A 17,224-nucleotide genomic window follows, 5' to 3' on the forward strand; every position below is an offset into this window, starting at 1 on the left:
CAGGTTTAAACAGACCAGGCACTACCACAGTACACATTGTTGTCATGCTGTGAAGTAGTTTTCATGTTAAACTGAAACCACTAATAGCCACTCACAACAAGCTTGTCAGGGTTTGGATACAATTTTTTTTTTCCAAAATGGGTCTCTTTTTTGGTGCTAATTTTTGGAGTTGCTGATTTTTGCATGGTGAAAAGAACACCATACACATAATTGATCAAAACTACACACAGAGTACAGAAGAGGTTCTCACGTGCCAAGCAACAAAATAAGCTTTCTGGATGATTTGTCAGCCAGAACCTGAAAAAACAACAGTGTTTATCCTCCTCTTTGTGAAAAAGGAGTTGGGAAAAGATGTGACTCTTTTTGTCATTTTAAATGTTGCATGTGTGGATGGTTAGCAAGACCTCTTTTTTACTTCATGATCACTCAAGTCTAAGACAAGGTAGTGCTTGCCAATGCTAATATCAACCCAGGCTTGTCTGTAGCAGGGTTTAGAATAAAATAAACCCACATTCACTGATTATTACTATATTTTCCAGCAGAAATGTGATGTACAAATCCAGAGGATGAGTATCTTGTTCACCTAAAGAAAACTGACATCACCTGTCTGTGTGGCCAAAAGGCAGATCCTTACAAACGAAGTCTTCCTGAGTGTCTCTCAGTTTCAGTCTTTACTGTAACCTTTCATCTGAAAGGAGCATGTTACAGCGAGAGCCTTTGTTGTGTAAAGCAGCTGTTTTGTAAAAAAAAAAAAAAAAAAAAAGCAGCTATAAACTAAAAACTTGTTTCCTCATGTACCACATGCCATTAAAAGTGTCACTACAAAGCCAAAATGTCAGATCACTATTTGAGAAAAAAAACACCGAAAGCTTACCTCATCTTGGTAACATATTAAATAGAGAGGACTTTTAAGTTATAATTTATTATCTGGAATACATTTTCTCTAGTCTTTGACAACATTATGTTTTTACACGCTCATAGATAATTTTTTAAAGTGTCATTTTTAGGAAGTGTGAGTTTTTGTTGTAGGTCTTGTTACAGGTGTATATATCTAAAGAAAATGCAATAGCCATAGAGAAAAGCCATTTCAGTGGTGCAATATATGTTTATACCTCCTGAGAATGTATATGACAGCAAAAGATAGAAATCGATAGATTTTACCTTTTCCACCTGACTGCCCCAACTTAAAGTTGTGGAAAAATAGGACCATGTTTTTTTTTTTTCTGTTAAGAACCACTTCCTAATGTGTGCACTGATTTTAGTTTAGTTTTGATGTTTGGGATTTATGTTCAGAGACAATATTAAATAAATGAATACCAGACACTCTTGGTGTGACGTCTCACAAAATATTCTGGTTATTATGATGACAATGCAAGGTACTGCAACACAACATAGTTCACAACATATGAGTGCCATGTCAATATTAAATCATTACAGTGAAGTAGCAAACTGAAGAAACCATTACATGGTTAAATGATCGGTGCATAATTGAAAAAAAAAGTTTTACAGAGTGATGTACGACACGGAACATGTTCAATGATTATGTTCTTATCTACTTATAGAGCAATACAAAGGACATGTCAGAACAATACATGAGTCACATTAATAAAATAGAAATTTTGAGATTAATTAATGCTATAAGTACTAAATTTACCTTAAAACAGATCTTCCCATCACCCAGTGCATTCATCACAAAGGGACAAGCTTTGTTTTATCTTGTTCATCTCCCAATATTGACAAAGCAAACTTGTTTACTGGATACAGCTTATGTCAGAGAGGATTTGCCATTAACTGTAAATGCTTTCACTAGGTCATGGTTAGACAACCAATGTAACACCGTTCTATTTAGGAAGCCTGCAGAAACAGCTGTCTAGTTACGTGTATTTAATTTTTAATGATTTCATGAATATGAATCTCAGTGCATCAAAAAATTTCAGCATAGCATAAATTAAATACATACAGGGGTGGACGTCAAGATTTACTGTCATTTAAACTCTTTACTCCTCTGAATGTAATGTGACTGTTTTGAGCTGTTGTGAAGCCTTGCTGATGAAATCATGCTAATGAGAGAGTGGAACCATTTCTCCATTACCCAACCAAATAGCCTCACTGAGTGAAAGTGACACACAAGACCATATTTCCCTCAACACTGCAAACCAACCAACATTCATATAAAGATAATGTACCTCACGTTTCTTACTTTAGTTTTCTAGGAGATGGTCCCACATGAGCATAAATATGTCAAAAAGGTCATCGTTGTGTTTGAATACACCAGTCTCTCTGTTGCCTCATGTTTGTTTGAGATATGATTAAAGAACAAGAGGGCTATACTACATAATAGATGTATACTATGAATGGACTAATGAGGTTATGAGATGACTTTATGGTTTTGTGTTATCCATGGCACCAAGGTGGCTCACATTTAATCTGCATGTACGGCTAGGGCAAATGATGCTCCATGCCGAACCTGTAGCAGGTTAAGTTGAACTTCTCAAACTATTTCACCAAGCATTTCAAGTGTGATTACACTGTAGTCTAAAACAGACCTGAGTTGAAGATGAGATATAGGCACTTGAATGCAAGAAGTAGCTGCCAAAATAAAGGAAATAGTTGCTTGAAGGAGGGGTACAAACAAAACTGATAATAGGTGCTTCGGTACAATTGTGATCCCTGAGTTAATTGAACAGTTAGCATCCTATCATGCTTATGGCCATGTAAAAATGAGATGTAGTGGCCTAGTCACCCATAATTTTGGCTGCTCCAGCAGGAAGAAGAGACTTTGAAAAAGGACTGCTTGTTGTAGCACATTCGGCAGAAGCTTCAGTGGTGAACAATGCTTGTTAATATTTCATTAAAACTTGTTCATCTTTCACAAGAAGATATCGATTTGCAAGTCAAAGGAAAAAGCGTCAAATGTGTACTCTTTAGTCTTGATGTCTTTGCATTATTTACAGTTGCAAGACAAAGCAGGCATGCAATTCTGAAGCAGCTGACTGAAAGCATTAGTCTTAGTCATGAGCGGGCAGTTTCTTTAAGAAAAGTCCATTGAGATCATCACAGAGATCCCACAATCGGGCTGTGCAAAACACCTTACCTGCAGAAACTTTGCAAAGGCAGGTTCTCTTCCAGCAGCTAAAGGTGGCCCAGAGCTCTGTTGAGGCTTTATATTGAAATTTTCCTTATTTTGGCAGTTACCTATGGGTCAGCTCTCTATAAAATGATTACAAAACCTTCCAGATGAAGTTCCCTCAGTTGACTAACTATATAAGAATCATTCACATCCACGTAAAAAAAACAACATAAAGAACGATTGAGATATTAAGTTTAAATTAAGCTAATATTTCAGACAGGCTTGATACAGATCTTATTTGCTCACTTTCTCCTTAAGTCAGCCACAGTCCATTTCCTCCTCCCTGATTCCTATCTCTGAGACAGATATTAGGGATTTTTTGTGCTAGACGGTCCTGGGGTAATAGCCTGTTTGCTTTCTGTGGGGCCTGAACTTTGGCCTGAACTCTGGCTGGTGAGCATGACAATAATTATGATCACAATGATCAAAAACGTAACCACCACAATGGCATAAATCCACATCTTACTCCTCCGGTTCTCCGCTTCCTTTTTTTCTTTCACCTTCACGGTGTTCTTCCGGAATACCTGGCTCTGAGAGAGCATCAAAATGTAAATCGGATAACGTCATAATGTACTCATAAAAGAATTTCAACAGGTGATATTGTCAATGAATAAATGAAGTTTATGAACTGAGATATATTGGTCATTGCTTGTTAAAGGGATGGAGTAGTGGTAAAAGTGGATATACTGAGATGTAGGAGAATCTCACCTTGGCATGCAACTCTTCAGCCCTTTCATCGAGGTCCTCCAGTTTCTCTCTCCTTTCCTCTGCTTTGTTGACATTGGTCAACATGATTTCCTTCACCTCTTCTGCTTCCTGCTGACATTTCTGAAGTTTGCTATCCTGAGAAACATATCAGAAAAAAGTACTGAAATATACTGATTAGTTATCAGCACTGGCAAGAGTTCAGTAAAACCTTAACTACATAACTGTTGGTTCATCAAGCAAGTTGTCCATTTTTGCAAAATGAAGTGGAAGATATCCTGGGATTTGATCTGAGAATATATACAACTTAAAGATCTGAAATTCTTTATGTTATCTCACGTGAAACATAAGCAATGAATCCTCTCCTCCAATTTAAAGATATTTAAGATGTTAAAGACTTCATTCACAGGGGGCACCAAACAGAAAATGCAAGCAGATTTATGCAAGCTTAAACTATGTTTTTCCTCAGTATATTTAATGAGCAGTTATAAACAGTTGAATATGCTCTCTTATCCTAATCTTGCCTGTTCCTGGATACATTTCAGTAGAAGTAGAAGAACTCCAGGTTGAGGTCACTGACAGAAGTACTAATCCTAGCCTACATGTCCACCTGGGACAGCCAGGATTTGAACCCAGGACCTTCTTGCTGTGAGGCAACGGTGCTAACCACTGAGCAACCGTGAAGCCCGTTAGCAAAATATGGGCTACCAAGCATGACAAAAAATATATATATTTTCAACAGGAAATTGAATGTTTAGAATGAACTCAAACATTTGCTAAATGTGGATAGGCATTTCTTATTGGATTTTATACCATTTATTAAAGGGTAGCTCGGCTTTCTCATCATTCGCGTACAAATCTTTCGTCTTTTACTAAAGATTTCCGTGGAGAGGAAGTTTGTATTTTTGGAGGCTCTTTTTCGAGCTCTCTGTATTTTTGGAGGCTCTGCCAATATAGTGCTGCTTTGGGTAGCCATGGTGTAAAGGTTAGAGAACCGGGCTTGTGACTGGAGGGTTGCAGGTTCGATTCCCGGGCCCAACATCCACGGCTGTGTGCGCTTGAGCATGCTCCCTAATGCTCCCCGGGCGCAGAGGAATGCTGCCCACTGTTCAGTGTGTGTAATCACGGAAAGTTAAACTAGATATTACATATTTCCAAATTGTTGTTCCATTCACATTAAGTTGAAGTATCTTATTTAAGAAAAAATTAAACATTATGTGAGATTAACCAGACCATTGTTTGGCTTAAATGTGGAATGAATGTAAACATTTATCCTAAATAATCTAAAATAAACTCTACGGAAAAATAAACTTGTTTTTAGCATCCCATATTTAATTTACAGTAAACCAGTTTTTCCAAAACTGATGTGTCATCTATCCTTGCGAACCAATCACATTTAAAACTTTCTCCCCTGTAGTGGATAAATTTGCATTTTGCATACCTATATGGATGTTCGGCTAAACAATTGAATACAAAAACTTTCTACATATCTTATTGTATCTGCCAGATTAGATAAAAACGACACCAGACTGACCGACTCAACAGCGAACCCATTTTGGTCATCTTCATGGTTATCATGCGATAAGAATTTACAGCAATCAAAAATTTATTTTCTGGAAGGCCTTACGCAAGTTAAATGGTTTTGTAAGGCATTTTAAATAGTAGCTACTTGGTGAAAGGAATTTGACGTAGCATGTCTTATATCTAGTATAGCAATAGTTCGAAATAAACAGTTCGTATATCTGAAAAAGAGTTATGCGCAAGATAAACTACGGTCGCATCAGGCAAAGCCTTAAGCTTCGTGAGAAAAGTTCATAAATGTCACTGAGCTTACCATTTTGCACAACGATGTAGTGTTCGAAAAATCAGATCCTGCCAAAAAACATGAAAAACGTAATTCTCAGACTGCAAGGTCGAAGTCTCCCGATTCTAACAAAGTAAAGGTGAGCGCTTCCGCGTTTCAGTTTGTAGTGTTACCCGTGATTCCCCGTACTTTGCTGAGTGCAGTCAACTACAGACATGAGGCTTAAGTGGATACGGTAACATCTGTTAACGAAATCCGCGTGATTCCTGTTTAAACAGAGATAGATTCCTGTTCATACAGAAAAAAGACATTACGGTGGACATATGCGCGCACCTCTGTAAATTATGTCGAACAGGTGTGTGTGGGTTCATCAGCAGCTCATGGGGTTTGTGTGTGTGCGCATGTGTGTCTGTTTGAGAGACACTTTCTCTTTCTGTTTACTGTACACCGTTAACATTTCAAGATTTCTCTTGAAAATGAAATCTTGACCATCTTGATAAGACCATCTGGTTGGCTTAAACTGATGCAAAGACGTTTAAAATCACTAAAGCAAAAGAAATCCCCTCTTGCGAAACAGATCTTGTTGTGCAGCGTGTCGTAGTATAGAGAGCCAGAGAGAGCAAAACAAAATTCAGCAACATTCTTGAAGTCACTGAACCAGTCTTACCAACATGGCTTATATGAGAAGAAGACAACGTTGAGGCTAAGCAATTTATTTACCTCACAGTAACCAGGGGGGGTATTCCAGAGAGCGAGTTTAGTGAAAACTCAGTTAACTCAGACCAAGTAGTAAACCTCCTAATAGAAGAGCCCTACGGCTCTGTTTTGCTAGAATGAAGCCATAGGGCTCCTCTATTAGGAGGTTTACTACTTACTCTGAGTTAACTAACTCGGAGTTTTCACTAAGCTTGCTCTCTGGAATACCCTCCTGGTAACGTAACAATCTTTGGACGGTAGTTAATTCAGAACATAGCGGAGGGAATGTGAATTGAAACTAAGCGTATAATTGGCTTACATAAAAAACGAAGGCTGAGTAGTCACAGAGGCCTACAACATATCAACAAATATTGTGCTTTGTAAATCTAAGCAAAACTTTGCTCCTCTGAAATTAGACAATCTACTTTTGTCCTGCTTATAAATCATTATCAGACCAATCCTTCTTGTGCGTGTGCAGGTTAATCTGTGTTTTAATTATACGAGCACTTATTGTCTGCAATGAATTATCTGCTACAATTATCCAGACATATATTAAGAGTACAATGTATATGTATTACACATCACTGTAAAGCCACGAAATTCACCAGCAGAAAGCTATTGCGTGTTTGTTACAGCCAATAAATCCTTCCTTCCCTGTAGTGAACGGAAGTAGTGCAACACTTGTCGTTTGTCGTCATAGGATCATGTATTTGCATAGCGCTGTTAACGAACTTGCTTCTGTCCGATTAAATATGTTTTAATATAGACAGTTGTTGAAATGTGTCGTTCAAATATTCAGTCACGCTATAATTGCTGTAAAGATTTCTGACTAAGAAGTAGATTTAAAAAAGTAATACAATATCTAAACAGCCACTATCCCTCGTTCACAATTCATCTGGTTACGCCGCCGGAAGCAGCCACTGTAAGCTTTAGGAAATCGCATCCGACAGGACATTGGGATGGATTCACCAATAATAAACCTGTGAAGAAGTTTGATATTTTACTATTATTTGAAACACGCCACGGGAGGTGATAGCTGCGGACTATATTCTGCAAAGGTACAGTGATCTGCTCAATATTTTGCCGGCAAAATATTTTCGTATGTCCCTTCAGTTCGATTTGGTGGCCTTCGATGGCTGGAACGTGCATGGTTGTAAAATACGGGTCACCCAAAGCAGGGCTGTTGTTTTTATTGTTTAGAAGATGATTCCACGTAAAACTCACTTTTTTACTTGCGTGGTTGGCGTCTCCGCGTATGAAATCTAGTGGATTTACTGAATCGCTACAGTGAACGCACAATGAAGTCTATCTGGTTGGTCAGTTTCACGGATCGACCTAACCCATTAGCATGTACCATTTACGCAGCTGATTAACGTTAAGTTAGCAGTACATTTGCGGCAGCTCGAATTGTTTGTACCACGTACAGGCGTAATCAGCGGGGATCGGGCAGACTAATGTTCGAAGTACGGGAATTTGAACCGCAAAAGGTACTGGCAGTTGACTTTTATTTGTCTGATGGCCTAGTTGGACTGTACGATTCTTACTGTTTTGCTATTCGCGTCATTTTACAGTAGTTGTTTGACCTGGCTGAAATTAGATCAAATTCAAATCCTTCCCCAACACACAGAACTGCAACAACACATCATTCTCCCGCCCACTAGTCTTCGCAATTATGTTTTACATAGAAAACTTTACTTTTGCCAGCTTTAATGTTCTTTACTTTTCTCCTATTATGTGAAATCATTCAATATGGATTGATCCGATGTGGGAAGGTAAGACTTTGAATGAATTGTAAAAGTAGGCACCTCCTAGTTTTAATCATCGCATGCAGGTAATACTGACATGCTAAACTATTAAACGATGTGCCTACTTTTCAGTGTTAGTAAGCTATGCGTTTAGGAAAAGCTTTGCTTGCAGTTTACCAGTTTTACTGGTGTCCATGAAATGCCACTAAACTTTACAGTGGAAAATCAGTTCAGTAAATCACTCGCTGCCATCTAGCTCCCCAGTGTAGCTTCACTGTTTTCATCTGAAATCCAGTTCAGCCACGACGATTCTGACATATAGGGAACAGCCATGAGGCCTAGTGTTGTCTTGCTTTTCAGTTGTTGTACCAGCCATAGATAAGCCTTTACATCAGAATCTTGATCATTTTAAATGCAGTTGTAAAGTGAATAGCACTATTTCATACATACCTCATGCCGCTGGGGAGATGTAAAATGACATCTAGTGAGCCTTGAAAATGTTGAGCAATGCTAACGATCTTTTAAAAAAGACACCGTCATAGAAAATGTATTTCATTTCGCTCATGTTATCATTTTCCATTAGCCGAGTTTCTCCCGGTCTCATGAACGAATAACCTGTTGTATTTTTTGTAGCTGCCTTTAAATTACGGCTAATTGTAGTGTAATGTAAAGACAAAGACAGGGTTAACATTACTGTAATTACACTCGAACCTTTTCCCCAGCGTTGTTCTGCCATTGACTCTGTAACTTTTATGTTTTCAATAACATGTTAACATTTCTGACAGACTGTAGGAAATAAATTGAAACATTTTGACTTTTCCTGGATTGGACCTCAAGACAACCTGCCCAAATTTGGACTTCCTAATGTGTATCACTAACCACACCACTGCTTCTAGTCGATTAATTTTTTTATGGTAAACAATGGCTGACGCATCACGTTTCATTGTATTTACACTGCAATTCAAACACGTATGAAGAAAAAAAATGTCCCAGTTCGTCTCCGTTTTATAAAACTTTTCTTAACATCATTATCTATATTTTCGTCATGGAAAAGGTGTATGTGAAATGATGGGTTTTGTTCAACACTTCTAGCACAGATAACCTAAGAGAGAGTTTTATTTGTTAACCTTTTTAAAGCCAGTTAGTAACTCCAGGAAAACATTGCCTTAAACTTCTGAACCTGAACTGATAATGATAAAGGTACCAGGCTTGATTATCTTAGACAATATTTGAAACTAATGCTTTGTTCTTTCTGCATTGTGCTCTCAGGTGCTGTAATGATGCTGTCCACAGCTCCAGCAGATCCAGGAGTTACACAGCAAATGCCTCCTCCTGCAACCCGTCCATGTCAGCACTCCGTTCATCCTTCCCTTTACAAGGAGAGAGTGGCTGTGTTTTGCCATGAAACCAGAGGGGAGCCGTTAGGATTGGCTTCTGAATCTCATAAAAGGATCATAAATGCAGCCAGCCTGAAGACGGATGGAGAGAAGAGGTTCTTCACCCATGAAGCGATAGAGACTTTGGCAGGAACTAGCTCCAGCTTGAGTCCTGCAGTCCTGAACTCAAGCTTGACTGACTCAAGAGTCCTAATGAGACGGACTCAGGAAGAGAGTGGTCCTCAGGTAAGGTATTGAAGAAGCACTGTTTTTTTCCATCATTGCTGGTTAGGGAGAACGTTACAAACTTGGTATCATTTTCTTTCAGGTCCTTGCCACAAATGGACAGGGCACCAAAGACAGATCCTTGATTAATATCTCTGAGAAAGGTAAGAGAGAAGCTTTTGACTCAGTCTGCTGATGCATATTGATTTATTGTACAGGTTGAGTATCCCTTATCCAAGATGCTGTGGACCAAGAGTGTTTCGGATTTAGGATCGTTACAGATTTTGGAATACAGTTGTGCGTCGCTTAACGACAGTGATACGCTCTGAGAAATGCTTGGTCAGGCGATTTTGTCACTGTGTGAACATCATAGAGTGTACTTACACAAACCTAGATGGTATAGCCTACTATACACCAAGGCTTTATGGTATGGCCTATTGCTCCTAGGCTACAAACCTGTGCAGAGACACTGTAAACACAAGATGTATGAAGCTGGCTGCTACCAGCATAAAACAGCATACTGTTTTACAGTAAACCTTTTTATCAGTACAAACAATACACTCTGAAATAATGATAAAAAGTATAGTATATACATAGTAAATACATAAACATAGTTGTTTGTAATCCTTATCAAGTATTATGTACTGTACATAACTGTATGTGCTATACTTTTATACGACTGGCAGCACAGTAGGTTTGTTTACACCAGCATCACCACAAACACGTGAGTAATGCATTGCGTTACAACGTTATCACTGTTACCCATAGGGGTATCTGCAGCCTTTTTTGACATTTTCAACAACATCTTTGTACCCCACAGCAGAGAATAAGCAAAAAACACAGTGAGTAATGCACTTAGGTCTGGTGTTGACGATGATTGGTAACAAACTGGCACCAACAGGGTGTCAGAGCCCCACATGGGCAAAAGTGAGGTCAGGTGTAGAGTTTTCCACTTGTCGCGTCATGGCGGTGCTCAAAAAGTTTCCGATTTTGGAGCATTTCGGGTTAAGGATGCTCAACCTGTAATATTAACAAGGCTCTTTTCTCAGACACTGGTGTAAAAAAAAAAAAAAAATCACTTCTGTTGTCTAGTGCTCTCAATTGTTTGATTTTTTTTTTTTCTTTATACTTGTGACTAAATAGGTTCCTTCAGTGGGATTTGATCGTTTTCACTGAAGAAACTCCATAGATTAACCTCTGTACTATACTGCAAGAGACTCCAAAGTTCTTTTTCCTTGTTTATCTCTTACCCATCAGTGATGCATTTCAATGTTTTAACGCAAGATATGTCCGTCAGCACTTCTCATTTTAATTTAAAACATCTCTTGTGGTTGTTGTTTATTTCTGTCTTTCAGAGACTAAAGTCCAAGGTCTGCCCACAGGCTCCCCTCCCTCATGCTTTTCTGCACCTCCTTCAGGTCCTACTCAAGAGCAGCTTGGTGCACTAGAGCATTTTCTAGTATCTCATCAGACAGAGATAAAGAACCTCCTAACTGGGGCTCTGGGCTCCTTGAGCCAGCGGCTAGAGGCAGTTGAGAAGAGACTGGATCAGCTATATTCACAGAGCAGTGCGCATAGTGGCAGCTTAGCTCTGCTCCACTCCAAAGTGGACCAGCTGGGCAGGGGTCTGTCCTGTGGCTGTCCGAGTAGTCCCACTGTTTTGAGTTGGTCTCCTACCCACAGTCATGGTACGTTTTGTGAGGGTTAGTGAGAGTACATTGGTAGCATAGACACTGAGAATAAAAAAGGTAACTTACTTTTGATTAGGGGAATCGAAATGATTAATCAGATATCATTGTGTTGCAGACCTGCTGGCACAGTAGTTATCTGTGTTTGCTGTTTGAACATATTCAGTCCTGATCTCTTGTATGGTGCTGTCCTGTTACAGATGGTTATCTTGCACATATGTATCAAAGGTGTACTATCTCTTTCTAGGAAAGGAACCAAGTGTCTCGAAAGAAGATAAAAGAACCTGCTCAAGTATCTCCTCTCAGTGGCCACACACTGTTAGTAGCGCAGTCTCTACCAAGGCAAAGTTGGACCCTGTGTGCTCATGGACAACAATAACTCCCTCCTCCTCCTCCTGCTGCAGTCCTGATGGAAAGACCGAAGTTTCAAGCTCCCGTGGGACTGACGAAACAAGTAAAGGACACTCTTTATCCATGCTAGGGAAAGCGTCTTCTTCAGGTCAACCTGAGGGATGCGTTCAAGGAAAATACTCTCCTGTGTCGGATTTTGAAGATCTTGACATGGAACTGGAAACTGAGAAGCGGCGGACTACCTTGAGCTTGTTGGTTGATTCTGTTCTTGGTAGTTCAGATAGTAATGACAGCCAAGGGTCCTTCTTGCCTTTAGAGTCTCAGTCCCTGGATAGGTCAGAGGAAGGGGTAGATGTTCAGCAGCCAAGACTGGACCATCAGCTGTCTTATGTTCCTATGCAACTGCAGGTGCCTTCTGTTTGCGGCGAGGCTCCCACGTGTCCAACTGTTGGAGAGTTAAGGACATGTGGTGATGAGAAGCTTCCAGGTTTGTTTCCTGGGGCAGTCAAATTTAGCTCCATGGGTAAACTCTCCAAATCAACTCATTCCAGTAAAGTTTCACAGGAAAATAAGTCAGACATCTTTGGTTCAAGTTCCAGTTGTACATTCCCTGAGCAGAGTAGAGCACAGTTAGCCTCTGACTTGATAAAAGCTTTTCCTGGTCATTTTTCTAGTCATTTGACTGGCACGCAGTCCCAGTTATCGTCAGTTGACATGGTCAGCTCTACTGTTCCGACAGTCAGGAATATCACATCTGCCCAGGTGAAAAATATTGAAGAGCCACAAACTAATTTAAGGGATAAGCTGACAGAGGGACTTGGCCATCAGCAACGTTTCTCCGACAGTACGAAGGGGTCTGGTGAAACACAGGTGGATAAGACTTCAGATAATGGTAGGGCAGGCCCCTCATGCTCATTCTTAAAGAATTGTAGTCAAAAATTACCTGCATCTCATATGAACTTAAAACCACCAGCCAATTCGTTTGGGGTGGACTCAAATGTTGATGACAGATCATCCAGCCAGTCCATTTTGCCATTTCATGCCACACAGCATCGCTTCAAACTCCCTGTTCAAAGAAACGGATTATCAAAGCGTTTGCCTCTTGGAATCAAACATGACATGTCTCTAGTCGCAGCCGGTCAGACTAAGTGTAGCAGATATGGTCAAAATTTCCCACACTTTTTTGGCCCCAAGCTCAAACATAATCGTGGTAAGGCATGTCATGCCCGTCAGTGTTCGCCTCTTGAGGAGAGTCAAGCACACAGGCTTCTTCCTGAAATAGAGACTGTCTTCTCCTACGATTCCCAGCCTCTTGTAATGCTTGGTGGCCTTGGTGCACCCGTGTCTCATCAGCACTTTGGTCAGCTTGCTCTGCCTTCTCATAGCCCACCGCTGCAGAAAATGTTAGGTGACACTACACATCTCCCCAGTTTGTCCCAACTCTTTCAGGCCCCTGAGCAGTTTCCCACATCCCTCATTCTCAAAGGAAGGTTCTCCAGGGCAGGGCTCAGCACAGCACTGGCCATCTCCTCACCTGCCTCCTTCAGGCTCTGGTTCCGGCACAGAAGGCCCACGTTCCCAATCATGCGTTTGTCTTCTTATGCTGTTAAAGTGGCTTTGGATGAGATTTTGAGCCAATGTAAACACCCACCCTTTCGACCACTGGCCGACTACACCGGCCCACCGGGTCTTGGCGCTGATCATAGGTGAGTTACAAACCGATACTGCTCCTTGTTTCCCCTGTGAATGACAATTGCCAAGATTTTACATGGCAATTCTGATTTTGCTTGAAAAGCGCACGTTTCTGTACTGAAGATTCATGATGGCTTTCCTAGTCATGCATGCGCTTGCTCAGTTTTCAAATGAATCTTATGCTTATTCTGATCATCATCTTCTGCATTAATAGCTATTCACGACGATCCAGTCAAGAGGCTTCTCTCAAGAGGAAAAGAGCTTCGGCACGGTGGGCAAATCTCCCAGTAGCACAGTAGTCTGATGCTAACCTCTGGGCCCCTCCCTGCTATAACTGATCATGAATACTTGCTGTGTATGCACATGACTCTTTGTAGAAAAAACATTTACAAAGTCATGAGACACATTTAACCCCAGTGTCATTTTAAGCACTACAACAATTAAGTGGAGTAGTGAATAATATAGCTGGTCATACAGAACCCTGCTGTACAGCCTAAATTCTAGTGGGACGAATTAAGGGAGTGATTTTAGTAGTGGACTTAATAAAGGGGTCAGGAACCTTGTCACCAAGATTTGAGCAAAAAAAAAAAAAAAATTTGAGCATTTTTAGAGCCAAGACAAAATTTGCTCATTTTGCAAAATTGCAAATTTTCAAATGTTCAGTCATTCAGTGTAGTAATAACATCAATATTTCAGGGGTTTTCAATCTTTTTGACATCCCCAAACCCTGCCCTTCCCAGTTTGTTTAAGTTTGAACTTGCCACACCCACCTCAACCCCAGACCCACTGAGAACACAAGGCCTGCAAATAACACCCTCGACACACACGATATAATTGACATTATCTATTATATACAGGTGCATTGCTGCACCTTTCTTTAACTTACTTTCGAGGGAAGCTATACGACTTATGTTATTCAGTGTGAATAACAGTGGTCGAGCCTGGTCACATGGATACGTGGTGCTACTGATGACTGAACCCACAGGTTCACTGTAATTACTGTCTTCATCTTTTTTATTTTACTTGTGTGTTTGTGCCCAAAGGTTTCATAATCTCAAACCCCCCCTTGACCCCTTGACAGGTGCTTGTGCCCTCCCAGAAGGGCATGTGCACAGGTTGAAAACCCTGGCAATATTGCTTGGCTTTTGCTGGTAGTTGTAGGTTACTGACTAAGAGGAGTGGGTGGCAGTAAAGCCTAAAATGTGACTTCTGATAGCTACTAATCACAGATGAGCTTTCTGTGACCTGTGATCAGATGAGGTCAATACAGCGGTGCTAGAAAGTTTGTGAACCCTTTAGAATTTTCTGAATTTCTACAAAGGGTTGACCTAAAATGTGATCAGAACTTCATCTAAGCCATAAAAAAAGAGAACCTGGTAAAGCAGATAAGATACAAAATGTCATACCTTTTCACTCATTTATTGCTCTGAATGTTCCAATATTAAATGTCTGTCAGAAAAAGTATAAGTATGTGAACCTATGCTTTCAGTTACTGATGTGAGCCCCTTGAGTAGCAGTGATTTCATACTTTGGTAGACTGACTTGTGTGTTTAGGATTGTTATCTTACTGCAAGATCCATTATGTGTTGAGCTTCAGTTCATGGACAGATACTCTGACATTGTCATGTAGAATTTGCTTGTACAATCCAAAATTTATAGTTCTGATTTAAGCCTCCTTTGATCAAGGCGCATGAAATGCATTCACACACCTGTGCGAAGACTGTTGAAGGTAGTGAAGACTTGGGGTTATATAAGCAGTTATCTCCTTAACTGACCTGATAACCGTAGAGGTACAGATACTTTTTCTGACAAAGATATTTAATGTTTGATCATTTTGATCAGTGACTGAAAAGGTGTAATGTGTATGTTATTTGTTTTACTGGGTTCTCTTTATCTAGCTTCCTATGACTTGGATGAAGATCTGATCATATTTTAAGTGAAGTTTAAGTTGCAAATTCAGAAAATTCTAAAGGGTTCACAAACTTTCTAGCAAAACTGTGACCATTTGCAAAATACTGACTGGTTGTAGCTTGCTTAGCATCTCCAAGACTGCAAAAATTCAATGGAAATGCATAATACAATGCCCGCGCCTTAATGAATAATCAGTTAGATTAATTATATCAACTCAATCTTTCACTGCATACATCTGAGTTCTTTTTTTTTTTTTTTAAACACCCTCTGTTTATTATGACAGAGACATTACACATCTTGACTGCTACATGAGTGCAGCTTGACCTGCAAATACAGGATGAAATGAACACATTTTTACCTTGATATTTCTCTTTTTACAGATATTTTTGTTTATATGAACCTAGCTACCAGTCTTAACACTGAGCATTAATTCTGACATGTACATTGCACAGCATAGTCCAGTTAAAATTCAGCTTTAAGTGAAAGTTATTAGACATTGCTGTTGGACAAAATGAATTACAGTGATTTAGTTACATTTAATATATTTCACCAGGTATTTGAAATTACTTGAAAAAGAGGGGATGATAATTTTCTAGTAAATCTGACAAGTATTGGAAAGTTGAATAAAATCTGGAAAGAGCCATAGGTTCCCGACCCCTGGCTTTATAATAAGGTCTTCTCATTGGGTTCTGAGAAATGTCTACCTTATTATTCGGGGCTTATTATTAGGAATTATTAGTCCTATGTAATCATATGATTTTTTTTCCTTTATAATCATATGATTATTGTTCATATGTACTCATTTGATAATAATTCATATGTAAGCATATGATATGTACCCATTATCATAAAATAGTAGTCTGGATCGGTGCTGATTTTCCTCTTTTGACCTGTTTCATGAACAGAAAGTCTGTTCCATCTTCATCACCTCAACGCCACTCAAAAGTTCGACTTTTGCCGGAGAAAAGCCTAGAGCACCTCTCCCGCCATGGTTCCAGCCCCAAACCACTGCGTTTGGAAAGCTCCCCCGCTGAACCTCTGAATAGCTTTGCCCTAGCTAGCGCCAACGTCAAGTATCCCGGCTTGCATAGTCGTGGAACATCCAGAGAGGTGATACAAGCGTTAATCAATTAATTTACATTTTCCTCATATTTCATCATTTTAAACTGACTTCTCTTAGTTTGATCTGTTTAATAATGCATGGTGCCTCACTATCTTGAATTTAGCTTCAATAAACATGTATTATATTTTTTGCTGATTTGAAATATTCATATTTTGTGCATTTTCATTTGCCTTTTTTTTTAAGGCTGGGCTTTATGACACAAATGTTCAGCCAAACCAGCTGTCCAAAAGGGTGTCTCAGATCCGCATTCGAAAGACTGTTCCCAAGCCAGATAGCAACCTCACACCTATGGGGCTTCCCAAACCAAAGAGGTATGTAGGACACAGTCTGACCAACACTGGATAATTAAAGAGCTCTCCTTATATGTCATTGTATTGTAACTCTGCTGTTATGACATAATTAAACATACATATTTATTTTTCAGATTGAAGAAAAAGGAATTCAGTTTAGAGGAGATTTACACTAACAAGAATTATCGATCACCAACCCCAAATAGGTTTGTCATGACCTCAAATTCTTTTTAATAGGGCGTGACATTAAGAACTGTACAGCTGTCATATTTGTTATGATAACCATTTATACCAGCTGTGCATTCAGATGAAGTAAGTAGAGAATTATTTTCCACATGTACAAATTGACATGACCACAGTAAGTAGTTGAACACATGTTGCTGGCCAGGGAAGGAAATCAAAGCATTTTTAAAGTATTGGTGTCTGTGTAGACTAAATTGAAGTATATGTTGTTTACTTACGAAAATACTATTCCAACATGCATTCTG

General features: G+C 39.5%; 2 protein-coding genes, 1 long non-coding RNA gene and 1 pseudogene across 3 annotated transcripts; 3 read left to right on the forward strand and 1 right to left on the reverse strand.

The window, feature by feature from the left end:
• Positions 1–1,370: 1,370 nt before the first annotated feature.
• LOC115807567 (vesicle-associated membrane protein 5) lies at positions 1,371–5,758 on the reverse strand. The gene is made up of 3 exons (XM_030768616.1): positions 5,670–5,758; positions 3,839–3,973; positions 1,371–3,660 (listed from the first exon to the last, which is right to left on the reverse strand). Exons 1-3 carry the CDS (start codon positions 5,670–5,672, stop codon positions 3,439–3,441), a joined length of 360 nt encoding a protein of 119 aa, XP_030624476.1. The 5' UTR covers positions 5,673–5,758; the 3' UTR covers positions 1,371–3,438.
• LOC115808846 (uncharacterized) lies at positions 4,663–4,796 on the forward strand (annotated as a pseudogene).
• A 3,862-nt stretch (positions 5,759–9,620) lies between the features above and the next one.
• On the forward strand, positions 9,621–11,157 carry LOC115808821 (uncharacterized). Its single transcript, XR_004025217.1, has 3 exons — positions 9,621–9,702; positions 9,785–9,845; positions 11,037–11,157. It is a non-coding gene; the product is annotated as an uncharacterized LOC115808821 (long non-coding RNA).
• Positions 11,158–13,005: 1,848 nt separating this feature from the next.
• Positions 13,006–16,457, forward strand: LOC115806977 (uncharacterized). The gene is made up of 3 exons (XM_030767836.1): positions 13,006–13,426; positions 13,627–13,683; positions 16,229–16,457. The coding sequence occupies exons 1-3, from the start codon at positions 13,038–13,040 to the stop codon at positions 16,455–16,457; spliced, it is 675 nt and encodes a 224-aa protein (XP_030623696.1). The 5' UTR covers positions 13,006–13,037.
• Positions 16,458–17,224: the final 767 nt, after the last annotated feature.

Source organism: Chanos chanos, chromosome 3 (assembly GCF_902362185.1).
Source record: "Chanos chanos chromosome 3, fChaCha1.1, whole genome shotgun sequence".
Classification (NCBI taxonomy): Eukaryota; Metazoa; Chordata; class Actinopteri; order Gonorynchiformes; family Chanidae; genus Chanos; species Chanos chanos.

What these genes read in the sequence shown, in the direction of transcription:
- LOC115807567 (XM_030768616.1), bottom strand. An exon ending in CTGAAGAGTTGCATGCCAAG is followed by an intron (nt 3,661 to 3,838) that starts GTGAGATTCTCC and finishes ATGCTCTCTCAG; the next exon opens with AGCCAGGTATTCCGGAAGAA.
- LOC115806977 (XM_030767836.1), top strand. Translation starts at nt 13,038, where the DNA reads ATGCTTGGTGGCCTTGGTGCACCCGTGTCTCATCAGCACTTTGGTCAG. An exon ending in GGTCTTGGCGCTGATCATAG is followed by an intron (nt 13,427 to 13,626) that starts GTGAGTTACAAA and finishes CTGCATTAATAG; the next exon opens with CTATTCACGACGATCCAGTC. An exon ending in AGGAAAAGAGCTTCGGCACG is followed by an intron (nt 13,684 to 16,228) that starts GTGGGCAAATCT and finishes TTTCATGAACAG; the next exon opens with AAAGTCTGTTCCATCTTCAT.